Here is a 21,834-nt window from a genome sequence, read left to right on the forward strand (position 1 = left end):
TCCCTGCTCCATCTGAGCCCTATTCCAGCTTCATCCAAGCCCCATCCCGACTCCATCCCATCCCTATTCCATCTCCATCCCGGCTCCATCCCGGCTCCATCCCAGCCCTATCCCAGCCCCATCCCGCCTCCATCCCGCTTCCTCCCGCTTCCTCCCGGTTCATCCCGGCTGCATCCGGCCGCACTCGCCGGGATTTCCTGGCGCAGTTACCGGGCGCTCGGATGCAGCATCCGCTGCAGCGGCACCGCAGCACCGCGCCGGGGCCGCCCCCAGCACCACCGGCGGCATCCTCAGCATCATCCTTCCCCCCTTCAGCATCCCCATTCCCATCCCCATCCCATCCCCATCCCCATCCCCATCCCCAGCCCCATCCCATCCCCATCCCCATCCCCATCCCATTCCCATTCCCATCCCCATCCCCATCCCCAGCCCCATCCCCATCCCCATCCCCATCCCCATCCCCATCCTCATCCTCACCCCCCCCCAACCCCCGCGTCATCCTTGCCCGCCCCCCCTCAACCCCTGAGCCTTTTGGGGATCCCTTTGGGGGGGGGGGCCTCCAACCTCACCTCCCCCCCCCCATTCCCTCCCTCCCTCCCTCCGCTTCCCACCCCCATCCCAGCTGGATGAGTGGATCCAGGAGAAGGTGCTGATGGCCGGGGACCCCCCCCGGGACCCCCCCAAACCCTGGATGAGGCATCAGAGCTTCCTGGCCGAGCTGGCGCAGAGCAAAGAGTGGCTGGAGAAGATTGAGAAGGTGGGGGGGGGACACGGGAATGGGGGGGACACGGGAATGGGGATGGGAATGTGGGGGAATGGGAATGGGGAGGAATGGGGGTAATGGGAATGGGGATGGGAATGGGGGGAATGGGGGGGAATGGGGGGAATGGGAATGGGGGGGAATGGGAATGGGGAGGAATGGGGGGAATGGGAATGGGGATGGGAATGGGGGGAATGGGGGGGAATGGGGGGAATGGGGATGGGGGGGCTTTACCCATGCGGCTGTTTTTGGGGGGAGGGAATGCGATGCTTGAGCCCCCCCCCCCCCCCCGCGTTTCCCTGCATCCCCCCTCCCTCCGGTGCTTCCCCCCCCCAGTTTCCTGCCCCCCCCCACCCGCGGCCTCCCACCGCCAGGGGGCGCTCCCACGTCTCCTGGGGTCCCCGCACCCCCATGTCCTTCCCCAGCGCCCCTCTTCCGGGGGGAACCCCCCCCAAACCCGGACCCCCCCAACCCCATTCCATGGGGAACCCCCCCCATACCCGGACCCCCCCAACCCCATTCCATGGGGAACCCCCCCCATACCCGGACCCCCCCAACCCCATTCCATGGGGAACCCCCCCCATACCCGGACCCCCCCAACCCCATTCCATGGGGAACCCCCCCATACCCGGACCCCCCCAACCCCATTCCATGGGGAACCCCCCCCATACCCGGACCCCCCCAACCCCATTCCATGGGGAACCCCCCCCATACCCGGACCCCCCCAACCCCATTCCATGGGGAACCCCCCCATACCCGGACCCCCCCAACCCCATTCCATGGGGAACCCCCCCCAAACCCGGACCCCCCCAACCCCATTCCATGGGGAACCCCCCCCAAACTCGGACCCCCCCAACCCCATTCTATGGGGTCCCTCCCAGCCAATTCCATGCCTGACCCCAACGTTGACCCCCCCCACCCCAATTCCATAGGGGCCCCCCCATCCAATTCCATTGGGTCCCCCCAACCCCATTCCATGGGGTCCCCCTAACCCTGGCCCCCCCAATTCATTGGGACCCCCATATATCCATTGGATCCCCCCACATATCCATTGGATCCCCTCAACCTTGACCCCCTGCACCCCAATTCCATTGGGTCCCCCTCACCCCAATTCCATAGTCCCCCCCCATCCAATTCCATGGGATCCTCCTAACCCTGACCCCCTGCACCCCAATTCCACTGGGTCCCCCCCTAACCCTAATTCCATAGGGGCCCCCCCATCCAATTCCACTGGGTCCCCCTCACTCTACCTCCATGGGGTCCAACAACCCTGACCCCCCCCATCCATTGGGTGTCCCCCCCCCATGGGTTCCCCCCACCCCCATGGGTCCCCCCATCCCTGACCCCCCCATATCCATTGGGTTTCCCCCAACCCCAATCCCTTGGGTTCCCCCCATCCCTGACCCCCCCATCCATGGGTTCCCCCCATCCCATCCCATGGGGTCCCCCCATCCCTGATCCCCCCCATCCATGGGTTCCCCCCATCCCATCCCATGGGGTCCCCCCCATCCCCGACCCCCCCCCATCCATTGCTTCCCCTCAACCCCATCCTCTTGGGTTCCCCCCATCCCTGACCCCCCCCTCCATGGGTTCCCCCCATCCCATCCCATGGGGTCCCCCCATCCCTGACCCCCCCCTCCATGGGTTCCCCCCATCCCATCCCATGGGGTCCCCCCATCCCTGATCCCCCCCAATGTCAGGAGGGGGCCGCGCTGGTCCAGGCCCAGCCCGAGTGCGCGGCCGCGGTGCGGGGGGAGCTGGAGGAGCTGCGGCAGCGCTGGGCGGAGCTGGAGGCTTCGAGCCGGGCGCGGAGCCGCCGCTTGGCCGAGGCGGCCGCTGCCGAGCGCCTGGCGCGGAGCTGCGCGGCCATGGAGGCGCGGCTGGGCCGGCTGGAGCGGCAGCTGCAGAGCGCGGAGCCTGCGCGGGACCTGCGCGGGGTGCGCAGGCAATTGCAGAGGCTGCAGGTACCGAGGGGATGGGGATGGGGATGGGGATGGGGATGGGATGGGGATGGGGATGGGGATGGGGATGGGGATGGGATGGGGATGGGATGGGGATGGGGATGGGGATGGGGATGGGATGGGGATGGGGATGGGGATGGGATGGGGATGGGATGGGGATGGGATGGGGATGGGATGGGGATGGGGATGGGGATGGGATGGGGATGGGATGGGGATGGGGATGGGGATGGGATGGGGATGGGGATGGGGATGGGGATGGGATGGGGATGGGATGGGGATGGGGATGGGGATGGGATGGGGATGGGATGGGGATGGGGATGGGATGGGGATGGGGATGGGGATGGGATGGGGATGGGGATGGGGATGGGGATGGGGATGGGGATGGGATGGGGATGGGGATGGGATGGGGATGGGGATGGGGATGGGGATGGGATGGGGATGGGGATGGGATGGGATGGGGATGGAATGGGGATGGGGATGGGGATGGGGATGGGGATGGGGATGGGGATGGGATGGGGATGGGGATGGGGATGGGATGGGGATGGGGATGGGGATGGAATGGGGATGGGGATGGAATGGGGATGGGGATGGGGATGGGGATGGGGATGGGGATGGGGATGGGGATGGGATGGGGATGGGGATGGGATGGGGATGGGGATGGAATGGGGATGGGGATGGGGATGGGGATGGGGATGGGGATGGGATGGGGATGGGGATGGGGATGGGGATGGGGATGGGATGGGGATGGGGATGGGGATGGGGATGGGATGGGGATGGGGATGGGATGGGGATGGCATGGGGATGGGGATGGGGATGGGATGGGATGGGGATGGGGATGGGGATGGGGATGGGGATGGGGATGGGGATTGGGATGGGGATTGGGATGGGGATGAGGATGGGATGGGGATAGGGACACCAACTCCAGCACGTACAGGTGGGATGGGTACCAGGATGGGGACCCCAGGCTATGGGGACGCCTCTCTATGGGGTCCTTGTGGTGTCCCGCAGACAATGGAGACGCAGGTGCAGGAGTGGTGCCAGGAGGTGGGGCAGCTGCAGGCCCAGGCTGCGGCGCTGCCGGCGCCCGCGGTGGCCGAGCGGCAGAGCGCGGTGGGCACCCGCATCGTGCGCCTCATCGAGCCCCTCAAGGAGCGCCGGCGAATCCTGCTGGCCTCCAAAGAGGTGCATCAGGTCAGCCACGAGCTGGAGGATGAGATGGTGAGTGCCGGGGGCCGGGGGGATGGCGATGGGATGAGGATGGGATGGGATGAGGATGGGGATGGGGATGGGATGGGGATGAGGATGGGGATGGGGATGAGGATGGGATGGGGATGGGATGGGGATGGGGATGAGGATGGGATGGGATGAGGATGGGGATGGGGATGGGATGGGATGAGGATGGGGATGGGGATGGGATGGGATGAGGATGGGGATGGGGATGGGATGGGGATGGGGATGGGATGGGGATGGGATGGGGATGGGGATGAGGATGGGATGGGGATGGGATGGGATGGGGATGGGATGAGGATGGGGATGGGGATGGGGATGGGGATGGGGATGGGATGAGGATGGGATGAGGATGGGGATGGGATGAGGATGGGGATGGGGATGGGATGGGATGAGGATGGGGATGGGAATGGGATGGGATGAGGATGGGGATGGGATGAGGATGGGGATGGGGATGGGATGGGATGAGGATGGGGATGGGAATGGGATGGGATGAGGATGGGGATGGGATGAGGATGGGGATGGGATGAGGATGGGGATTAGGATGGGGATGGGATGGGGATGGGGATGAAGATGAGGATGCAGTTGAGGATGAAGATGAGGATGCAGATGGGGATAAAGATGGAGATGGGATGAGGATTAGGATGAAGATGGGCATGAAGATGGGTATGAAGATGAGCATGGGGATGGAGTGAGGATGAGGATGGGAATGGGGATGAAGATGAGGATGGAGATGAAGATGAGGATGCAGATGGGGATAAAGATGGGGATGGGACGAGGATTAGGATGAAGATGATAATGGAATGAGGATGAAGATGGGGATGAAGATGAGCATGGGGATGGAGTGAGGATGAGGATGAAGACAAGGATGGGGATGGGATAAGGATGGAGATGGGGATGGAATGAGGATGCGGATGCAGATGGGATGGGGATGGGATGAAAATGAGGATGAAGATGGGGATTGGATGGGGATGGGACCAGGGTGACACCATTGCCCCCCTGCAGCTGTGGGTGCAGGACCGCCTGCCCCTGGCCACACTGAAGGAGCACGGCACCAACCTGCAGACGGTGCAGCAGTTCATCAAGAAGAACCAGGTCAGTGCCGGCGCCCATTGACCCCCCCCACTGAACCCTCCATTGACCCCCCAATGACACCCCCATTGACCCCCCCATTGACACCCTCATTGACCCCCTCATTGACACCCCCATTGACCCCCCATTGACCCCCCCACTGACACCCTCATTGACCCCCTCATTGACACCCCCATTGACCCCCCAATGACACCCCCATTGACCCCCCCATTGACACCCTCATTGACCTCCCCACTGACACCCTCATTGACCCCCCAATGACATCCCCATTGACCCCCCATTGACCCCCCCCACTGACACCCTCATTGACACCCTCATTGACACCCCCATTGACCCCCCATTGACACCCCCATTGACCCCCCATTGACCCCCCCACTGACACCCTCATTGACCCCCTCATTGACACCCCCATTGACCCCCCAATGACACCCCCATTGACACCCTCATTGACACCCCCATTGACCCCCCAATGACACCCCCATTGACCCCCTCATTGACCCCCCATTGACACCCTCATTGACGCCCTCATTGACCCCCCATTGACCCCCCCACTGACACCCTCATTGACACCCTCATTGACACCCTCATTGACACCCCCATTGACCCCCTCATTGACCCCCCTCATTGACACCCTCATTGACACCCTCATTGACGCCCTCATTGACCCCCCATTGACCCCCTCATTGACACCCTCATTGACCCCCCATTGACCCCCTCATTGACGCCCTCATTGACCCCCTCATTGACCCCCTCATTGACCCCCCCATTGACACCGCTATTGACCCCCCATTGACCCCCCCATTGTTACCCCCATTGATCCCCGATAGACGCCCCCATTGACCCCCCTTTGTTACCCCCATTGACACCCCCATTGTTACCCCCATTGTTACCCCCTTTGACCCTCCATTGTTACCCCCACTGTTCCCCCATTGACCCCCCATTGTTACCCCCATTGACCCCCCTTTGTTACCCCCGTTGACCCCCCTTTGTTACCCCCATTGTTACCCCCATTGACCCACCATTGTTACCCCCATTGTGACCCCCATTGACCCCCATTGTTACCCCCATTGTTACCCCCATTGTTCCCCCATTGTTCCCCCCATTGACCCCCCATTGTTGCCCCCATTGACCCCCCATTGTTCCCCCATTGACCCACCATTGTTTCCCCCATTGTTACCCCCATTGTTACCCCCACTGTTCCCCCCATTGACCCCCCATTGTTGCCCCCATTGACCCCCCATTGTTCCCCCATTGACCCACCATTGTTTCCCCCATTGTTACCCCCATTGTTCCCCCCATTGACCCCCCATTGTTCCCTCCATTGACCCCCCATTGTTCCCCACATTGACCCCCCATTGTTACCCCCATTGACCCCCATACACCCCCCCCCAGACCCTGCGCCGGGAGATCCAGGTCCATCGCCCGCGCATGGACGAGGTCCTGGAGCGCGCCGGGGCCGTGGCCTCCATCCGCAGCCCCGAGGCCGAGGGCGTGCGGCGGCTCCTGGAGCGCCTGGGCTCGCTGTGGGGGGAGCTGCAGGAGCAGGCGGAGCGGCGGCAGCAGGCGCTGGACGCCACCTTCCAGCTGGAGCAGTACAACTGCGACGTGGCCGAGGTGGAGGCCTGGCTGGGGGAGCAGGAGCTGCTGCTCATGAGCGACGACAAGGGCAAGGTGCCGGCGGGGAGCCCGCGGCGCGGGGATGCGGGATGGGGGGCTCGGGAGGATGGGGGGGATGAGGGATGCGCGTGGACCACAGGGAGAGCTCAGGGGGATGGATGGGATGAGGGATGTGCATGGACCACACGGAGAGCTCAGGGGGATGGATGGGATGAGGGATGTGCATGGACCACACGGAGAGCTCAGGGGTATGGATGGGATGAGGGATGTGCATGGACCACACGGAGAGCTCAGGGGGATGGATGGGATGAGGGATGTGCGTGGACCACATTGAGAGCTCAGGGGGATGGATGGGATGAGGGATGTGCATGGACCACACGGAGAGCTCAGGGGGATGGATGGGATGAGGGATGTGCATGGACCACACGGAGAGCTCAGGGGTATGGATGGGATGAGGGATGTGCATGGACCACACGGAGAGCTCAGGGGGATGGATGGGATGAGGGATGTGCGTGGACCACATTGAGAGCTCAGGGGGATGGATGGGATGAGGGATGTGCATGGACCACATGGAGAGCTCAGGGGGATGGATGGGATGAGGGATGTGCATGGACCACACGGAGAGCTCAGGGGGATGGATGGGATGAGGGATGTGCATGGACCACATGGAGAGCTCAGGAGGATGGATGGGATGAGGGATGTGCATGGACCACACGGAGAGCTCAGGGGGATGGATGGGATGAGGGATGTGGGTGGACCACAGGGAGGGCTCAGGAGGATGGATGGGGTGGGTTGATGCACTCCATGACTCCCATCCCACTCCATGACTCCCATCCCACCCCATGGCTCTATGACTGCCATCCCACTCCATGACTCCCATCCCACTCCATGACTCCCATCCCACTCCACGACTCCCGTCCCACTCCACGACTCCCATTCCACCCTACGGCTCCCATCCCACCCTACAGCTCCCATCCCACCCTACGGCTCCCATCCCACTCCACGGCTCCCATCCCACTCCACGGCTCCCATCCCACCCTACGGCTCCCATCCCACCCTACAGCTCCCATCCCACCCTACGGCTCCCATCCCACTCCACGGCTCCCATCCCACTCCACGGCTCCCATCCCACCCTACGGCTCCCATCCCACCCTACAGCTCCCATCCCACTCCACGGCTCCCATCCCACTCCACGGCTCCCATCCCACCCTACGGCTCACATCCCACCCTACGGCTCCCATCCCACCCTACAGCTCCCATCCCACTCCACGGCTCCCATCCCACTCCACGGCTCCCACCCCGCCGCACCCCCCTCCGACTCCCCTGGCCCATAGGAGCCCCTCCGTTTGGCCCCATCCGCCCGCGTTCCCCCGCAGGACGAGCAGAGCACCCTGCAGCTCCTCAAGAAGCACCTCCTCACCGAGCAGGCGGTCGACAACTACGAGGAGACCATCGCCCAGCTCTCGCGCCAGTGCCGGGCGCTGCTGGAGCTCGGCCACCCCCAAAGGTGGGCCCCGAGACAACCCCCCCCCCCCCCCCCATACCCGAGGGCGAGGGTGGGGGGCAGCCCTGGGTGCTCACCGGGCGCTGTGTCCCTTGCCCAGCGAACAGGTCAGCAGGCGGCAGTCGCAGGTTGACCGGCTGTACGTGTCTCTGAAGGAGCTGGTGGAGGAGCGCAAGGCCAAGCTGGAGCAGCAGTACTGGCTCTACCAGCTCAACCGCGAGGTGGACGAGCTCGAGCACTGGATCGCCGAGAAGGAGGTGGTGGCCGGGTCGCCGGAGCTGGGGCAGGACTTCGAGCACGTCACCGTGAGATGGGGTCTTGGAGGGCGGGGGGGGGGGGGGGGGCCCCGGTGATGGCGCTGGACCATAGCGGGGTCTCGGTGCGGCCGCGGCTCCAGAGCGGGGTCCTGGGGTGGATGGAGGCGTCAGGGCTGCATCCTGGTGCTGGCACCAGCAATGCATCGTCCTGGGCGTCATCCCGGGCATCATCCCTGCTCCATGCTGGGTACCATCAATGCTCCATCCTGGGTACCATCAATGCTCCATGCTGGGTACCATCAATGCTCCATGCTGGGCACCATCAATGCTCCATCCTGGGCACCATCCCTGCCCCATGCTGGGTACCATCCCTGCTCCATCCTGGGCACCATCCCTGCTCCATCCTGGGCATCATCCCTGCTCCATGCTGGGTGCCATCAATGCTCCATGCTGGGCACCATCAATGCTCCATCCTGGGCATCATCAATGCTCCATGCTGGGTACCATCAATGCTCCATCCTGGGCACCATCCCTGCTCCATCCTGGGCACCATCCCTGCTCCATCCTGGGCATCATCCCTGCTCCATGCTGGGTACCATCAATGCTCCATGCTGGGCACCATCAGTGCTCCATCCTGGGCATCATCCCTGCTCCATGCTGGGTACCATCAATGCTCCATGCTGGGCACCATCAATGCTCCATCCTGGGCATCATCCCTGCTCCATGCTGGGTACCATCAATGCTCCATGCTGGGCACCATCAATGCTCCATCCTGGGCATCATCCCTGCTCCATCCTGGGCACCATCCCTGCTCCATCCCGGGCACCATCCCTGCTCCAAGCTGTGCACCATCCCTGCTCCATGCTGGGTACCACCAATGCTCCATCCCGGGCGTCATCCCTGCTCCATGCTGGGTACCATCAATGCTCCATCCTGGGCATTATCCCTGCTCCATGCTGGGTACCATCAATGCTCCATGCTGGGTACCATCAATGCTCCATCCTGGGCACCATCCCTGCTCCATCGTGGGCATCATCCCTGCTCCATGCTGGGTACCATCAATGCTCCATGCTGGGTACCATCAATGCTCCATGCTGGGTACCATCAATGCTCCATCCTGGGCACCATCCCTGCTCCATCGTGGGCATCATCCCTGCTCCATGCTGGGTACCATCAATGCTCCATCCTGGGCACCATCAATGCTCCATCCTGGGCACCATCCCTGCTCCATCCCGGGCGTCATCCCTGCTCCATGCTGGGTACCATCAATGCCCCATCCTGGGTACCATCAATGCTCCATGCTGGGTACCATCAATGCCCCATCCTGGGTACCATCAATGCTCCATGCTGGGCACCATCCCTGCTCCATGCTGGGGTTTCCCAGCTCCATCCCCATCCCTCCTCCCTCCCTCACCCCCTTTCCCGCCCCGCGCCCGCAGCTGCTGCAGGAGAAGTTCCTGGAGTTCGCCAGCGAGACGGGCAGCGTGGGGCAGGAGCGCATCGCCGCGCTCAACCAGATGGTGGACGAGCTCATCGACTACGGCCACGCCGACGCCGCCACCATCGCCGAGTGGAAGGACGGCGTCAACGAGGCCTGGGCCGAGCTGCTGGAGCTCATGGAGACGCGGGCGCAGATGCTGGCGGCCTCGCACGAGCTCCACAAGTTCTTCAACGACTGCAAGGAGCTCCTGGCGCAGATCGAGGAGCGGCGGCAGCGGCTGCCGGAGCTGGCGGCGCGCGAGGGCCGGGGCTCGGCCGGCGCCTTGCAGCGGGCGCTGGGCGCCTTCGAGCACGACGTGGAGGTGCTGGTGAGCCAGGTGCGGCGGCTGCAGGAGGCGGCGGCGCAGCTCCGCACCCTCTACGCCGGCGACAACGCCGAGGCCATCGCGGCGCGGGAGCAGGAGGTGCTGCGGGCATGGAAGGAGCTGCTGGCGGCCTGCGAGCGGTGCCGGCTCCACGTGGCCGGCGTCGCCGAGCGCATCCGCTTCGTGGGCGCCGCCAGGGACCTGCTGGCGTGGATGGACGGGGCCCTGCAGCAGATGGGAGCCGGGGAGAAGCCCAGGTGGGGGGGGGAGATGGCGGGAGAGGGGGGAGAGGAGTGGGGCCTGAGCCGGATGTGGGGCCAAGGACCCGCATCCCATCCCAAGGACCATGTCCTGTGCCAAGGACCCACTTCCCATCCCAAGGACCATGTCCTGTGCCAAGGACCCACTTCCCATCCCAAGGACCATGTCCTGTGCCAAGGACCCGCATCCCATCCCAAGGACCATGTCCTGTGCCAAGGACCCACTTCCCATCCCAAGGACCATGTCCTGTGCCACGGACCCACTTCCCATCCCAAGGACCATGTCCTGTGCCAAGGACCCACTTCCCATCCCAAGGACCATGTCCTGTGCCAAGGACCCACTTCCCATCCCAAGGACCATGTCCTGTGCCAAGGACACGCATCCCATCCCAAGGACCATGTCCTGTGCCAAGGACCCACTTCCCATCCCAAGGACCATGTCCTGTGCCAAGGACCCACTTCCCATCCCAAGGACCATGTCCTGTGCCAAGGACCCACTTCCCATCCCAAGGACCATGTCCTGTGCCAAGGACCCACTTCCCATCCCAAGGACCATGTCCTGTGTCAAGGACCCACTTCCCATCCCAAGGACCATGTCCTGTGCCAAGGACCCGCATCCCATCCCAAGGACCATGTCCTGTGCCAAGGACCCACTTCCCATCCCAAGGACCATGTCCTGTGCCAAGGACCCACTTCCCATCCCAAGGACCATGTCCTGTGCCAAGGACCCACTTCCCATCCCAAGGACCATGTCCTGTGCCAAGGACCCGCTTCCCATCCCAAGGACCATGTCCTGTGCCAAGGACACGCATCCCATCCCAAGGACCATGTCCTGTGCCAAGGACCCACTTCCCATCCCAAGGACCATGTCCTGTGCCAAGGACCCACTTCCCATTCCAAGGACCATGTCCTGTGTCAAGGACCCACTTCCCATCCCAAGGACCATGTCTTGTGCCAAGGACCCGCATCCCATCCCAAGGACCATGTCCTGTGCCAAGGACCCACTTCCCATCCCAAGGACCATGTCCTGTGCCAAGGACCCACTTCCCATCCCAAGGACCATGTCCTGTGCCAAGGACCCACTTCCCATCCCAAGGACCATGTCCTGTGCCAAGGACCCACTTCCCATCCCAAGGACCATGTCCTGTGCCAAGGACCCACTTCCCATCCCAAGGACCGTGTCCTGTGCCAAGGACCCACTTCCCATCCCAAGGACAATGTCCTGTGCCAAGGACCCACTTCCCATCCCAAGGACCATGTCCTGTGCCAAGGACCCGCATCCCATCCCAAGGACCATGTCCTGTGCCAAGGACCCGCATCCCATCCCAAGGACCATGTCCTGTGCCAAGGACCCGCATCCCATCCCAAGGACCATGTCCTGTGCCAAGGACCCACTTCCCATCCCAAGAACCCATGTCCCATCCCAAGGACCCACTTCCCATCCCAAGGACCATGTCTCGTGCCAACGACCCATGTTCTATCCTAAGGATCCGTGTCCCATCCCAAGAACCATGTCCCACCTCAAGGATCATGTCCCATTCCAAGGACCCATGTCCTATCCCAACGAACATGTCCTATCCCAAGGAGCATGTCCTGTGCCAAGGCCCCATGTCCCACCCCAAGGCCCCATGACCTGTGCTAACATCCCTTGTCCTGTGCCAAGGTCCCATCCATGGCACCAAGAACCTGTGTCCCACCTCATCCCAAGCTCCAGACCCATGTCCTACCTCATCCCAAGGCCCTGTGTTCTGCCCCATCCAGGGCACCAAAACCCCGCATTCTGCCCCTTCCCAAGGACATGGGGACCCTCACGGTGTCCTCCCCCCCTTGCAGGGACGTCTCCTCGGTGGAGCTGCTCATGAGCGACCACCAAAGCCTCAAGAACGAGATCGAAGCCCGAGCCAAGAGCATCTCCAGCTGCGTGGAGCTGGGCAAGAGCCTCATCCTCAGCAAGAGCCCAGCGGCTGAGGAGGTGCGGCCATTGATGGGTCCCAACCCATTGGGGGTTCCCAATCCATTGGGATGATCCCAACCCATTGGGGTGATCCCAACCCATTGGAGGGCCCCTAACCCATTGAAGGCGTCCCAACCCATTTGGGAGGGTTCTAACCTACTGGTGGAGGTCCCAATCCATTGCGGTTGCCCCAACCCATTGGGGATCCCAACCCATTGAGGACGTCCCAACCCATTGAGGAGGTTTCAACGCACTGGGGAGCTCCCAACCCACTGAAGGTGTCCCAACCCATCTGGGGGGGTTCCAACCCATTGGTGGAGGTCCCAACCCATTTTGGTTGCCCCAACCCTTTGGGGATCCCAACTCATTGGAGGTTTCCCAACCCTTTGGGGATCCCAACCCACTGAGGAGGTCCCAACCCATTGGGGTGTCCCAACCTACTGGGGAGGTCCCAACCCATGGCAGGGATCCCAACCCATTATGGTGGTCCCAACTCACTAGGGTTGTCCCAACCCACTGGGGAGGTCCCAACCCATTGTGGCTGCCCCAACCCCTGCAGATCAAAGCCCACGTGGAGAAGCTGCTCACGAAGAAGAAGGAGATGCTGGAGACATGGGACAAGCACTGGGAGTGGCTGCAGCAGAGTGAGTGCCCCACGGGGCTGGCGCCAGTGCCGGCGGTGCTGGTGACCGCGTGCGGTACCCGCGGTGCCGGCAGTGCTGGTGACCGCGTGCCGTACCCGCAGTGCTGGAGGTGCACCAGTTCGCCCAGGAGGCCGTGGTGGCCGACGCGTGGTTGACGGCGCAGGAGCCGCTGCTCCGGAGCCAGGAGCTGGGCAGCAGCGTGGACGAGGTGGAGCAGCTCATCCGGCGCCACGAGGCTTTCCGCAAGGCGGCCGCCGCCTGGGAGGAGAAGTTCAGCTCCTTGAGGAGGCTCACGACGGTGAGGGCAGCACGGCGCAGCCCCAGGCCGTGTCCCATCCCCATCCCCATCCATCCCCATCCATCCCATCCCCATCCATCCATCCCCATCCATCCATCCCCATCCATCCATCCATCCATCCCCATCCATCCATCCCCATCCATCCCATCCCCATCCATCCATCCCCATCCATCCCATCCCCATCCATCCCATCCCCATCCATCCCATCCCCATCCATCCATCCCCATCCATCCATCCCCATCCATCCCATCCCCATCCATCCCATCCCCATCCATCCATCCCCATCCATCCCATCCCCATCCATCCCATCCCCATCCATCCATCCATCCCCATCCATCCATCCCCATCCATCCCATCCACAACCCACCCGCATCCCATCCCCATCCATTCCCATCCCACCCCATCCTAACCCCATCTCCATCATCTCCACCATCTTCATCCCCATCCCCATTTCCATCCTATGCCCATCACCTCCATCCCATCTCATCCCCATCCCATATCCATCTCCGTCATCTCCATCCCCATATTCATCATTTCCATCTTCATCTCCATCCCATCACCATCATTTCCATCCTCATCCCATATCCATCTCCATCTTCATCCCAATCCCCATCATCCCCGTCTCCATCATCTCTGTCGTCATCTTCATCTCCATCCGCATCTCCATCCCATCACCATCATTTCCATCCTCATCCCATATCCTTCTCCATCATCCCCATCCCATCCCCATCTCCATCATTTCCATCCTTGTCCCATCCCCATCTCCATCCCATCACCATCATCTCCATCTCCATCCCATCCCTGTCCCCATCCCATCTCCATCATCTCCATCTCCATCCCATCTCCATCCCCATCTCCATGCCATCACCATCATCTGCATCCCCATCCCCATCCCTCTCTCCATCATCTCCATCTCCATCCCATCCCCGTCCCCATCCCATCTCTCCCCCCTCCCTCACCCGTCCCCCCCCCCCCGCCCCGCAGCTCGAGAAGCTCCGTGCTGAGCAGACCAAGCAGCCCCCGACCCCTCTCCTGAGCCGCAAGTTCCCGGGGGACCCCCCGGGGGCCCCGACGGCGCCGGGATCGGGACCGGGATCGGGATCGGGACCGGGACCGGCGGGGCCGGAGCCGCGCGTGGGGCTCGTGCGCCAGGAGCTGCGCCCCGAGCGGCTGCAGCCGCAGCGCGACCGCGTCCAGGGCCCGCCGGGGGCCGCGGAGCCGCCTCCCGCCGGGGACCCCCCCGCACCGGAGCCCGAGGCGGCGGCCGAGCCCCGGCCGGGGCTGCTGGAGCGGAGACGGGAGCGGAGGGAGCGGCGCTTGGAGCGGCAGGAATCGAGCGAGCCCGAGCAGCGCCCCGACGGCAAAGGGTGAGCGACGGGAGCGGGATGGGATCAGGGAGGTATCGGGATGGAGATGGGGAGGGATCGGGATGAGGAGGGAACGGGATGGGGATGGGGAGGGACGGGGGAGGGAAAGGGGTGGGGATGAGGAGGCACCGGAATGGGGAGGGACCGGGATGGGACCAGGATGGGGATGCGGTGGGGAGGGACCGGGATGGGGATGGGGAGGGACCCGGGATGGGACCAGGGAGGGACCCGGGATGGGACCGGGGAGGGACCCGGGATGGGACCGGGGAGGGATCGGGATGGGGATGGCGAGGGACCGGGATGGGGATGGGGAGGGACCGGGGATGGGACCGGGGAGGGACCCGGGATGGGACCGGGGAGGGACCCAGGATGGGACCGGGGAGGGATCGGGATGGGGATGGGGAGGGACCGGGGCACCCCGCATCACCCCAGCTCCCCCGCAGCAAAGCGACCCTGGCCGACATCGTGGAGCAGCTGCAGGAGAAGGAGGCGGGAGGCCCTGCGCCGGCTTCGGTGAGGAGCGAGGGACCCCTCGGTGCCCCCTTTGGGGTCCTCCTGGGGTCCCCTTCACTTCTGCATGGCACCCCCTTGACATCACGTTGGGGTCCCCTTGGTACCCCCTTGGCATCACATTGATGTCCCCTCGGTATCCCCCTTGGCATCACATTGATGTCCCCTTGGTATCCCCCTTGGCATCACATTGATGTCCCCTTGGTATCCCCTTGGCATCACATTGATGTCCCCTTGGTATCCCCTTGGCATCACATTGATGTCCCCTTGGTATCCCCTTGGCATCACATTGATGTCCCCTTGGTATCCCCCTTGGCATCACATTGATGTCCCCTTGGTATCCCCTTGGCATCACATTGATGTCCCCTTGGCACCCCCTTGGGATCCATTGATGTCCCTTTGGCATCACTTTGGTGTCCCCATGGCATCCCCTTGGCATCCATTGGTGTCCCTTTGGTGTCCCCTTGATGTTCCTCCCCCATTCTCACCATCCACAGCCTCGGGACCGGGACCCCCCTCGCCTTCCCCCCGGTGCCGAGGCGCTGCCGGAGCGGCCTCCACGTCCGGACCGGCCCCGTGCCCGCGACCGACCCCGACCGCGGCGGCGGCCCCGGCCCAAGGACCCGGCGCAGGGCCCCGGGGAGCCGCGGCGCTCGCGCTCGGCCCCGGCCCAGGGCAGCAGCGCCCCGGCCCCGCCACCACCCCCCGGCCACACCGTCAGCCACGAGGGCTTCCTCCTGCGCAAGCACGAGCAGGACGGGCCCAAGAAGGCCTCCAACAGGTTGGTGGTGGCCAATGGGTACCAGGGGATGGGGGCATCCATGGAGGGGGGGCAACAGGGGATGGGGCATCAATGGAGAGGGGGCATCAAGGGTTGGGATCCATCAATGGAGAAGGGTCACCAGGAGACCCATCAATGGAGAGGGTTCAACAAGGGTTGGGATCCATCAATGGACAGGGGTCACCAGGGGTTGAGGTCCATCAATGGAGAGGGTTCGTCAAGAGATCCATCAATGGAGAGGGTTCGTCAAGAGATCCATCAATGGAGAGGGTTCATCAAGAGATCCATCAATGGGGAGGGTTCATCAAGAGATCCATCAATGGGGAGGGTTCATTAAGGGTTGGGATCCATCAGTGGAGAGGGTTCATCAAGGGTTGGGATCCATCAATGGAGCAGGTTCACCATGAGCCCCATCAATGGAGAGGGTTCAACAAGGGTTGGGACCCATCAATGGAGCAGGTTCACCATGAGCCCCATCAATGGAGAGGGTTCAACAAGGCTTGGGACCCATCAATGGAGCAGGTTCACCATGAGCCCCATCAATGGAGAGGGTTCAACAAGGGTTGGGACCCATCAATGGAGCAGGTTCACCATGAGCCCCATCAATGGAGAGGGTTCAACAAGGGTTGGGACCCATCAATGGAGTAGGTTCACCATGAGCCCCATCAATGGAGAGGGTTCAACAAGGGTTGGGACCCATCAATGGAGCAGGTTCACCATGAGCCCCACAAGTGGCTCCCCACGACCTCCCTGACCCCCCCCCCCCCCATTTTCCCCCCCCCAGGTCCTGGGTGAACCTTTACTGCGTCCTGAGCAAGGGGGACCTGGGCTTCTACAAGGACGCCAAGGGCCCGGCCTCGGGCAGCACCCACGGCGGGGAGCCCCTGCTCAGCCTGCACCGCGCCACCAGCGAGGTGGCCAGCGACTACAAGAAGAAGAAGAACGTCTTCAAGCTCCGGTGCCTTGGGGGTCTCCTATGGGGCGGGGGGGGGTCCCCATCCCCACCGGGGCGGTGCTGGAGCGGGGCCTTGTCTTGTAGGACCAGCGATGGGAGCGAGTTCCTGCTGCAAGCCAAGGATGAGGTGGGTGCCTAAGGGGGGTTGAGGCGGATTTTGGTGTCTCTGACGCCGGTTTTGGTGTCTCCAGTGGTGGTTTTGGTGTTTCTGACCCCGTTTTTGGTGTCCCTGATGCTGTTTTGGTGTCTCTGGTGCTGGTTTTGGTGTCTCTGATGGTGGTTTTGGTGTCTCTGATGCCCTTTCTGGTGTCTCTGACACCGTTTTTGGTGTCCCCAATGCTGTTTTGCTGTCTCTGGTGGTGGTTTTGGTGTCTCTGATGCCCTTTCTGGTGTCTCTGACACCATTTTTGGTGTCCCCAATGCTGTTTTGGTGTCTCTGGTGGTGGTTTTGGTGTCTCTGACATCGTTTTTGGTGTCTCTGATGGAGGTTTTGGTGTTTCTGATGCCAGTTTTGGAGTCTCTGGTGCTGATTTTGGTGTCTCTGACGCCCTTTTTGCTGTCTCTGATGCTGGTTTTGGTGTCTCTGATAGCGTTTTGGGGTCTTTGATGCCGTTTTTGGTGTCTCTGACACTGTTTCGAGGTCTCTGATCCCATTTCTGGTGCCTCTGTCACCATTTTAGTGCCTCTTTCACCATTTTTGGTGTCTCTGACCCCGGTTTTGTGCCTCTTTCACCATTTTTGTGCCTCTTTCACCGTTTTTCTCCCTCTTTCTCCGCTTTTCTCCATCTTTCCCCGTTTTCGTTCCCCTTTCGCCGTTTTTGCGCCTCTTTCACCATTTCTGCTGCCCCTGACCCCATTTCTGCTGCCCCCGACCCCATTGCTGCTGCCCCCGACCCCATTTCTGCTGCCCCTGACCCCATTTCTGCTGCCCCTGACCCCATTTCTGCTGCCCCGACCCCATTTCTGCTGCCCCCGACCCCATTGCTGCTGCCCCCGACCCCATTGCTGCTGCCCCCGACCCCATTTCTGCTGCCCCTGACCCCATTTCTGCTGCCCCTGACCCCATTTCTGCTGCCCCGACCCCATTTCTGCTGCCCCCGACCCCATTTCTGCTGCCCCTGACCCCATTGCTGCTGCCCCCGACCCCATTTCTGCTGCCCCTGACCCCATTTCTGCTGCCCCTGACCCCATTTCTGCTGCCCCGACCCCATTTCTGCTGCCCCCGACCCCATTTCTGCTGCCCCCGACCCCATTGCTGCTGCCCCCGACCCCATTTCTGCTGCCCCCGACCCCATTGCTGCTGCCCCCGACCCCATTTCTGCTGCCCCCGACCCCATTTCTGCTGCCCCGACCCCATTTCTGCTCCCCCGACCCCATTTCTGCTGCCCCCGACCCCATTTCTGCTGCCCCTGACCCCATTGCTGCTGCCCCTGACCCCATTGCTGCTGCCCCCGACCCCATTTCTGCTGCCCCCGACCCCATTTCTGCTGCCCCTGACCCCATTTCTGCTGCCCCCGACCCCATTTCTGCTGCCCCGACCCCATTTCTGCTGCCCCCGACCCCATTTCTGCTGCCCCGACCCCATTTCTGCTGCCCCTGACCCCATTTCTGCTGCCCCTGACCCCATTGCTGCTGCCCCCGACCCCATTTCTGCTGCCCCGACCCCATTTCTGCTGCCCCTGACCCCATTGCTGCTGCCCCCGACCCCATTGCTGCTGCCCCTGACCCCATTGCTGCTGCCCCTGACCCCATTTCTGCTGCCCCCGACCCCATTTCTGCTGCCCCTGACCCCATTTCTGCTGCCCCTGACCCCATTTCTGCTGCCCCGACCCCATTTCTGCTGCCCCCGACCCCATTTCTGCTGCCCCGACCCCATTGCTGCTGCCCCCGACCCCATTTCTGCTGCCCCTGACCCCATTTCTGCTGCCCCTGACCCCATTTCTGCTGCCCCGACCCCATTTCTGCTGCCCCGACCCCATTGCTGCTGCCCCCGACCCCATTGCTGCTGCCCCGACCCCATTGCTGCTGCCCCGACCCCATTTCTGCTGCCCCTGACCCCATTTCTGCTGCCCCGACCCCATTTCTGCTGCCCCGACCCCATTTCTGCTGCCCCTGACCCCATTGCTGCTGCCCCTGACCTCATTGCTGCTGCCCCCGACCCCATTGCTGCTGCCCCCGACCCCATTGCTGCTGCCCCTGACCCCATTGCTGCTGCCCCCGACCCCATTTCTGCTGCCCCGACCCCATTTCTGCTGCCCCCGACCCCATTTCTGCTGCCCCGGACCCCATTTCTGCTGCCCCGACCCCATTTCTGCTGCCCCCGACCCCATTTCTGCTGCCCCTGACCCCATTGCTGCTGCCCCTGACCCCATTTCTGCTGCCCCCGACCCCATTGCTGCTGCCCCCGACCCCATTGCTGCTGCCCCCGACCCCATTGCTGCTGCCCCTGACCCCATTGCTGCTGCCCCGACCCCATTTCTGCTGCCCCGACCCCATTGCTGCTGCCCCCGACCCCATTTCTGCTGCCCCGACCCCATTTCTGCTGCCCCGACCCCATTGCTGCTGCCCCGACCCCATTTCTGCTGCCCCCGACCCCATTTCTGCTGCCCCGACCCCATTTCTGCTGCCCCTGACCCCATTTCTGCTGCCCCCGACCCCATTTCTGCTGCCCCGACCCCATTTCTGCTGCCCCTGACCCCATTTCTGCTGCCCCGACCCCATTTCTGCTGCCCCGACCCCATTTCTGCTGCCCCTGACCCCATTTCTGCTGCCCCGACCCCATTGCTGCTGCCCCGACCCCATTTCTGCTGCCCCCGACCCCATTTCTGCTGCCCCGACCCCATTTCTGCTGCCCCTGACCCCATTTCTGCTGCCCCTGACCCCATTGCTGCTGCCCCCGACCCCATTTCTGCTGCCCCGACCCCATTTCTGCTGCCCCTGACCCCATTGCTGCTGCCCCCGACCCCATTGCTGCTGCCCCTGACCCCATTGCTGCTGCCCCTGACCCCATTTCTGCTGCCCCCGACCCCATTTCTGCTGCCCCTGACCCCATTTCTGCTGCCCCTGACCCCATTTCTGCTGCCCCGACCCCATTTCTGCTGCCCCCGACCCCATTTCTGCTGCCCCGACCCCATTGCTGCTGCCCCCGACCCCATTTCTGCTGCCCCTGACCCCATTTCTGCTGCCCCTGACCCCATTTCTGCTGCCCCGACCCCATTTCTGCTGCCCCGACCCCATTGCTGCTGCCCCCGACCCCATTGCTGCTGCCCCGACCCCATTGCTGCTGCCCCGACCCCATTTCTGCTGCCCCTGACCCCATTTCTGCTGCCCCGACCCCATTTCTGCTGCCCCGACCCCATTTCTGCTGCCCCTGACCCCATTGCTGCTGCCCCTGACCTCATTGCTGCTGCCCCCGACCCCATTGCTGCTGCCCCCGACCCCATTGCTGCTGCCCCTGACCCCATTGCTGCTGCCCCCGACCCCATTTCTGCTGCCCCGACCCCATTTCTGCTGCCCCCGACCCCATTTCTGCTGCCCCGGACCCCATTTCTGCTGCCCCGACCCCATTTCTGCTGCCCCCGACCCCATTTCTGCTGCCCCTGACCCCATTGCTGCTGCCCCTGACCCCATTTCTGCTGCCCCCGACCCCATTGCTGCTGCCCCCGACCCCATTGCTGCTGCCCCCGACCCCATTGCTGCTGCCCCTGACCCCATTGCTGCTGCCCCGACCCCATTTCTGCTGCCCCGACCCCATTGCTGCTGCCCCCGACCCCATTTCTGCTGCCCCGACCCCATTTCTGCTGCCCCGACCCCATTGCTGCTGCCCCGACCCCATTTCTGCTGCCCCCGACCCCATTTCTGCTGCCCCGACCCCATTTCTGCTGCCCCTGACCCCATTTCTGCTGCCCCCGACCCCATTTCTGCTGCCCCGACCCCATTTCTGCTGCCCCTGACCCCATTTCTGCTGCCCCGACCCCATTTCTGCTGCCCCGACCCCATTTCTGCTGCCCCTGACCCCATTTCTGCTGCCCCGACCCCATTGCTGCTGCCCCGACCCCATTTCTGCTGCCCCGACCCCATTTCTGCTGCCCTTTGCCCGGTCCCCGCAGGAGGAGATGCGGGGCTGGCTCCGCGCCCTCGCCGCCTGCGCGCAGGAGCACCAGGAGGTGGCGCGCTGGCACCAGGCCCTCACCACCTCCTCCACCGACGAGGGCGCCCCCCGGCGGGAGGGCGAGCGGCGCCCCAGCGCCTCGGGACGGCGGAAGTGACCCCCCCAAAGGAACCCCCCCATGGGGACCCCCCCATGTTGACGCCCAATAGGGTCTTGGGGGGGGGGGTTTGGGGATCTCCCCCCTTTGTGACCCATGGGGGGGGTGGGAAGGGGGATGCCCCCCCCCAATTCCTCACCCCCCCCCCCCAAACCTTTCTCCCTGGGGTCCGCTCCCTCGGCCCCCCCTTTTCCCATGCACAAGCCATAGAGCCCGGGGGGTCCCCCCCATCACCTTTGGGGGGGTCCCCCCCATCACCTGTAGGGGGGTCCCCATCACCCTGGGGTACCCCAAATGTGACACTGGGGGGGGGGGGAACACACACACAGAGCCATGGGGGGGGCAGAGGTTGTATTTGTATAGAATGTACCAAAAAGCAGGAAAATAACCCCAAAATACCATCCCCCCCCATCAAGCACTTGTCCCCCTCCGCCCCCGGGCCCCCCCCCCCGAGTCCAAGCGCTCGCTGTGACTGTATAAATGTAATAAACCCCCCCCGCACCCCCAGCACCAACAATAAAGGAGCAGGATTGAGCCAGGACCCCCCATGGAGTGTGTGGGGTTGGGGGGGGGC

At 63.5% G+C, this 21,834-nt stretch overlaps 1 protein-coding gene across 1 annotated transcript in view; it reads left to right on the forward strand.

Annotated features, from left to right (window-relative positions):
• The window catches only part of SPTBN4 (spectrin beta, non-erythrocytic 4), a gene marked incomplete at its 5' end in the record, with an annotated part of 41,416 nt that extends 20,043 nt beyond the window's left edge, over window positions 1-21,373 (forward strand). The window contains 17 exons of the mRNA XM_080636072.1: window positions 623-757; window positions 2,461-2,724; window positions 3,730-3,939; window positions 4,954-5,043; window positions 6,433-6,711; window positions 8,034-8,164; window positions 8,262-8,466; window positions 9,858-10,480; window positions 12,317-12,455; window positions 12,997-13,081; window positions 13,183-13,379; window positions 14,364-14,746; window positions 15,190-15,259; window positions 15,754-16,037; window positions 16,822-16,995; window positions 17,077-17,119; window positions 21,102-21,373. Coding sequence (XP_080492198.1) covers window positions 623-757; window positions 2,461-2,724; window positions 3,730-3,939; window positions 4,954-5,043; window positions 6,433-6,711; window positions 8,034-8,164; window positions 8,262-8,466; window positions 9,858-10,480; window positions 12,317-12,455; window positions 12,997-13,081; window positions 13,183-13,379; window positions 14,364-14,746; window positions 15,190-15,259; window positions 15,754-16,037; window positions 16,822-16,995; window positions 17,077-17,119; window positions 21,102-21,260 — 3,471 coding nt within the window. The 3' untranslated portion in view covers window positions 21,261-21,373. The remainder of the gene's footprint in view (window positions 1-622; window positions 758-2,460; window positions 2,725-3,729; window positions 3,940-4,953; window positions 5,044-6,432; window positions 6,712-8,033; window positions 8,165-8,261; window positions 8,467-9,857; window positions 10,481-12,316; window positions 12,456-12,996; window positions 13,082-13,182; window positions 13,380-14,363; window positions 14,747-15,189; window positions 15,260-15,753; window positions 16,038-16,821; window positions 16,996-17,076; window positions 17,120-21,101) is intronic.
• Window positions 21,374-21,834: the final 461 nt, after the last annotated feature.

This window comes from Psittacula echo (assembly GCF_963264785.1).
Source record: "Psittacula echo genome assembly, chromosome: 29".
Lineage (NCBI taxonomy): Eukaryota > Metazoa > Chordata > Aves > Psittaciformes > Psittacidae > Psittacula > Psittacula echo.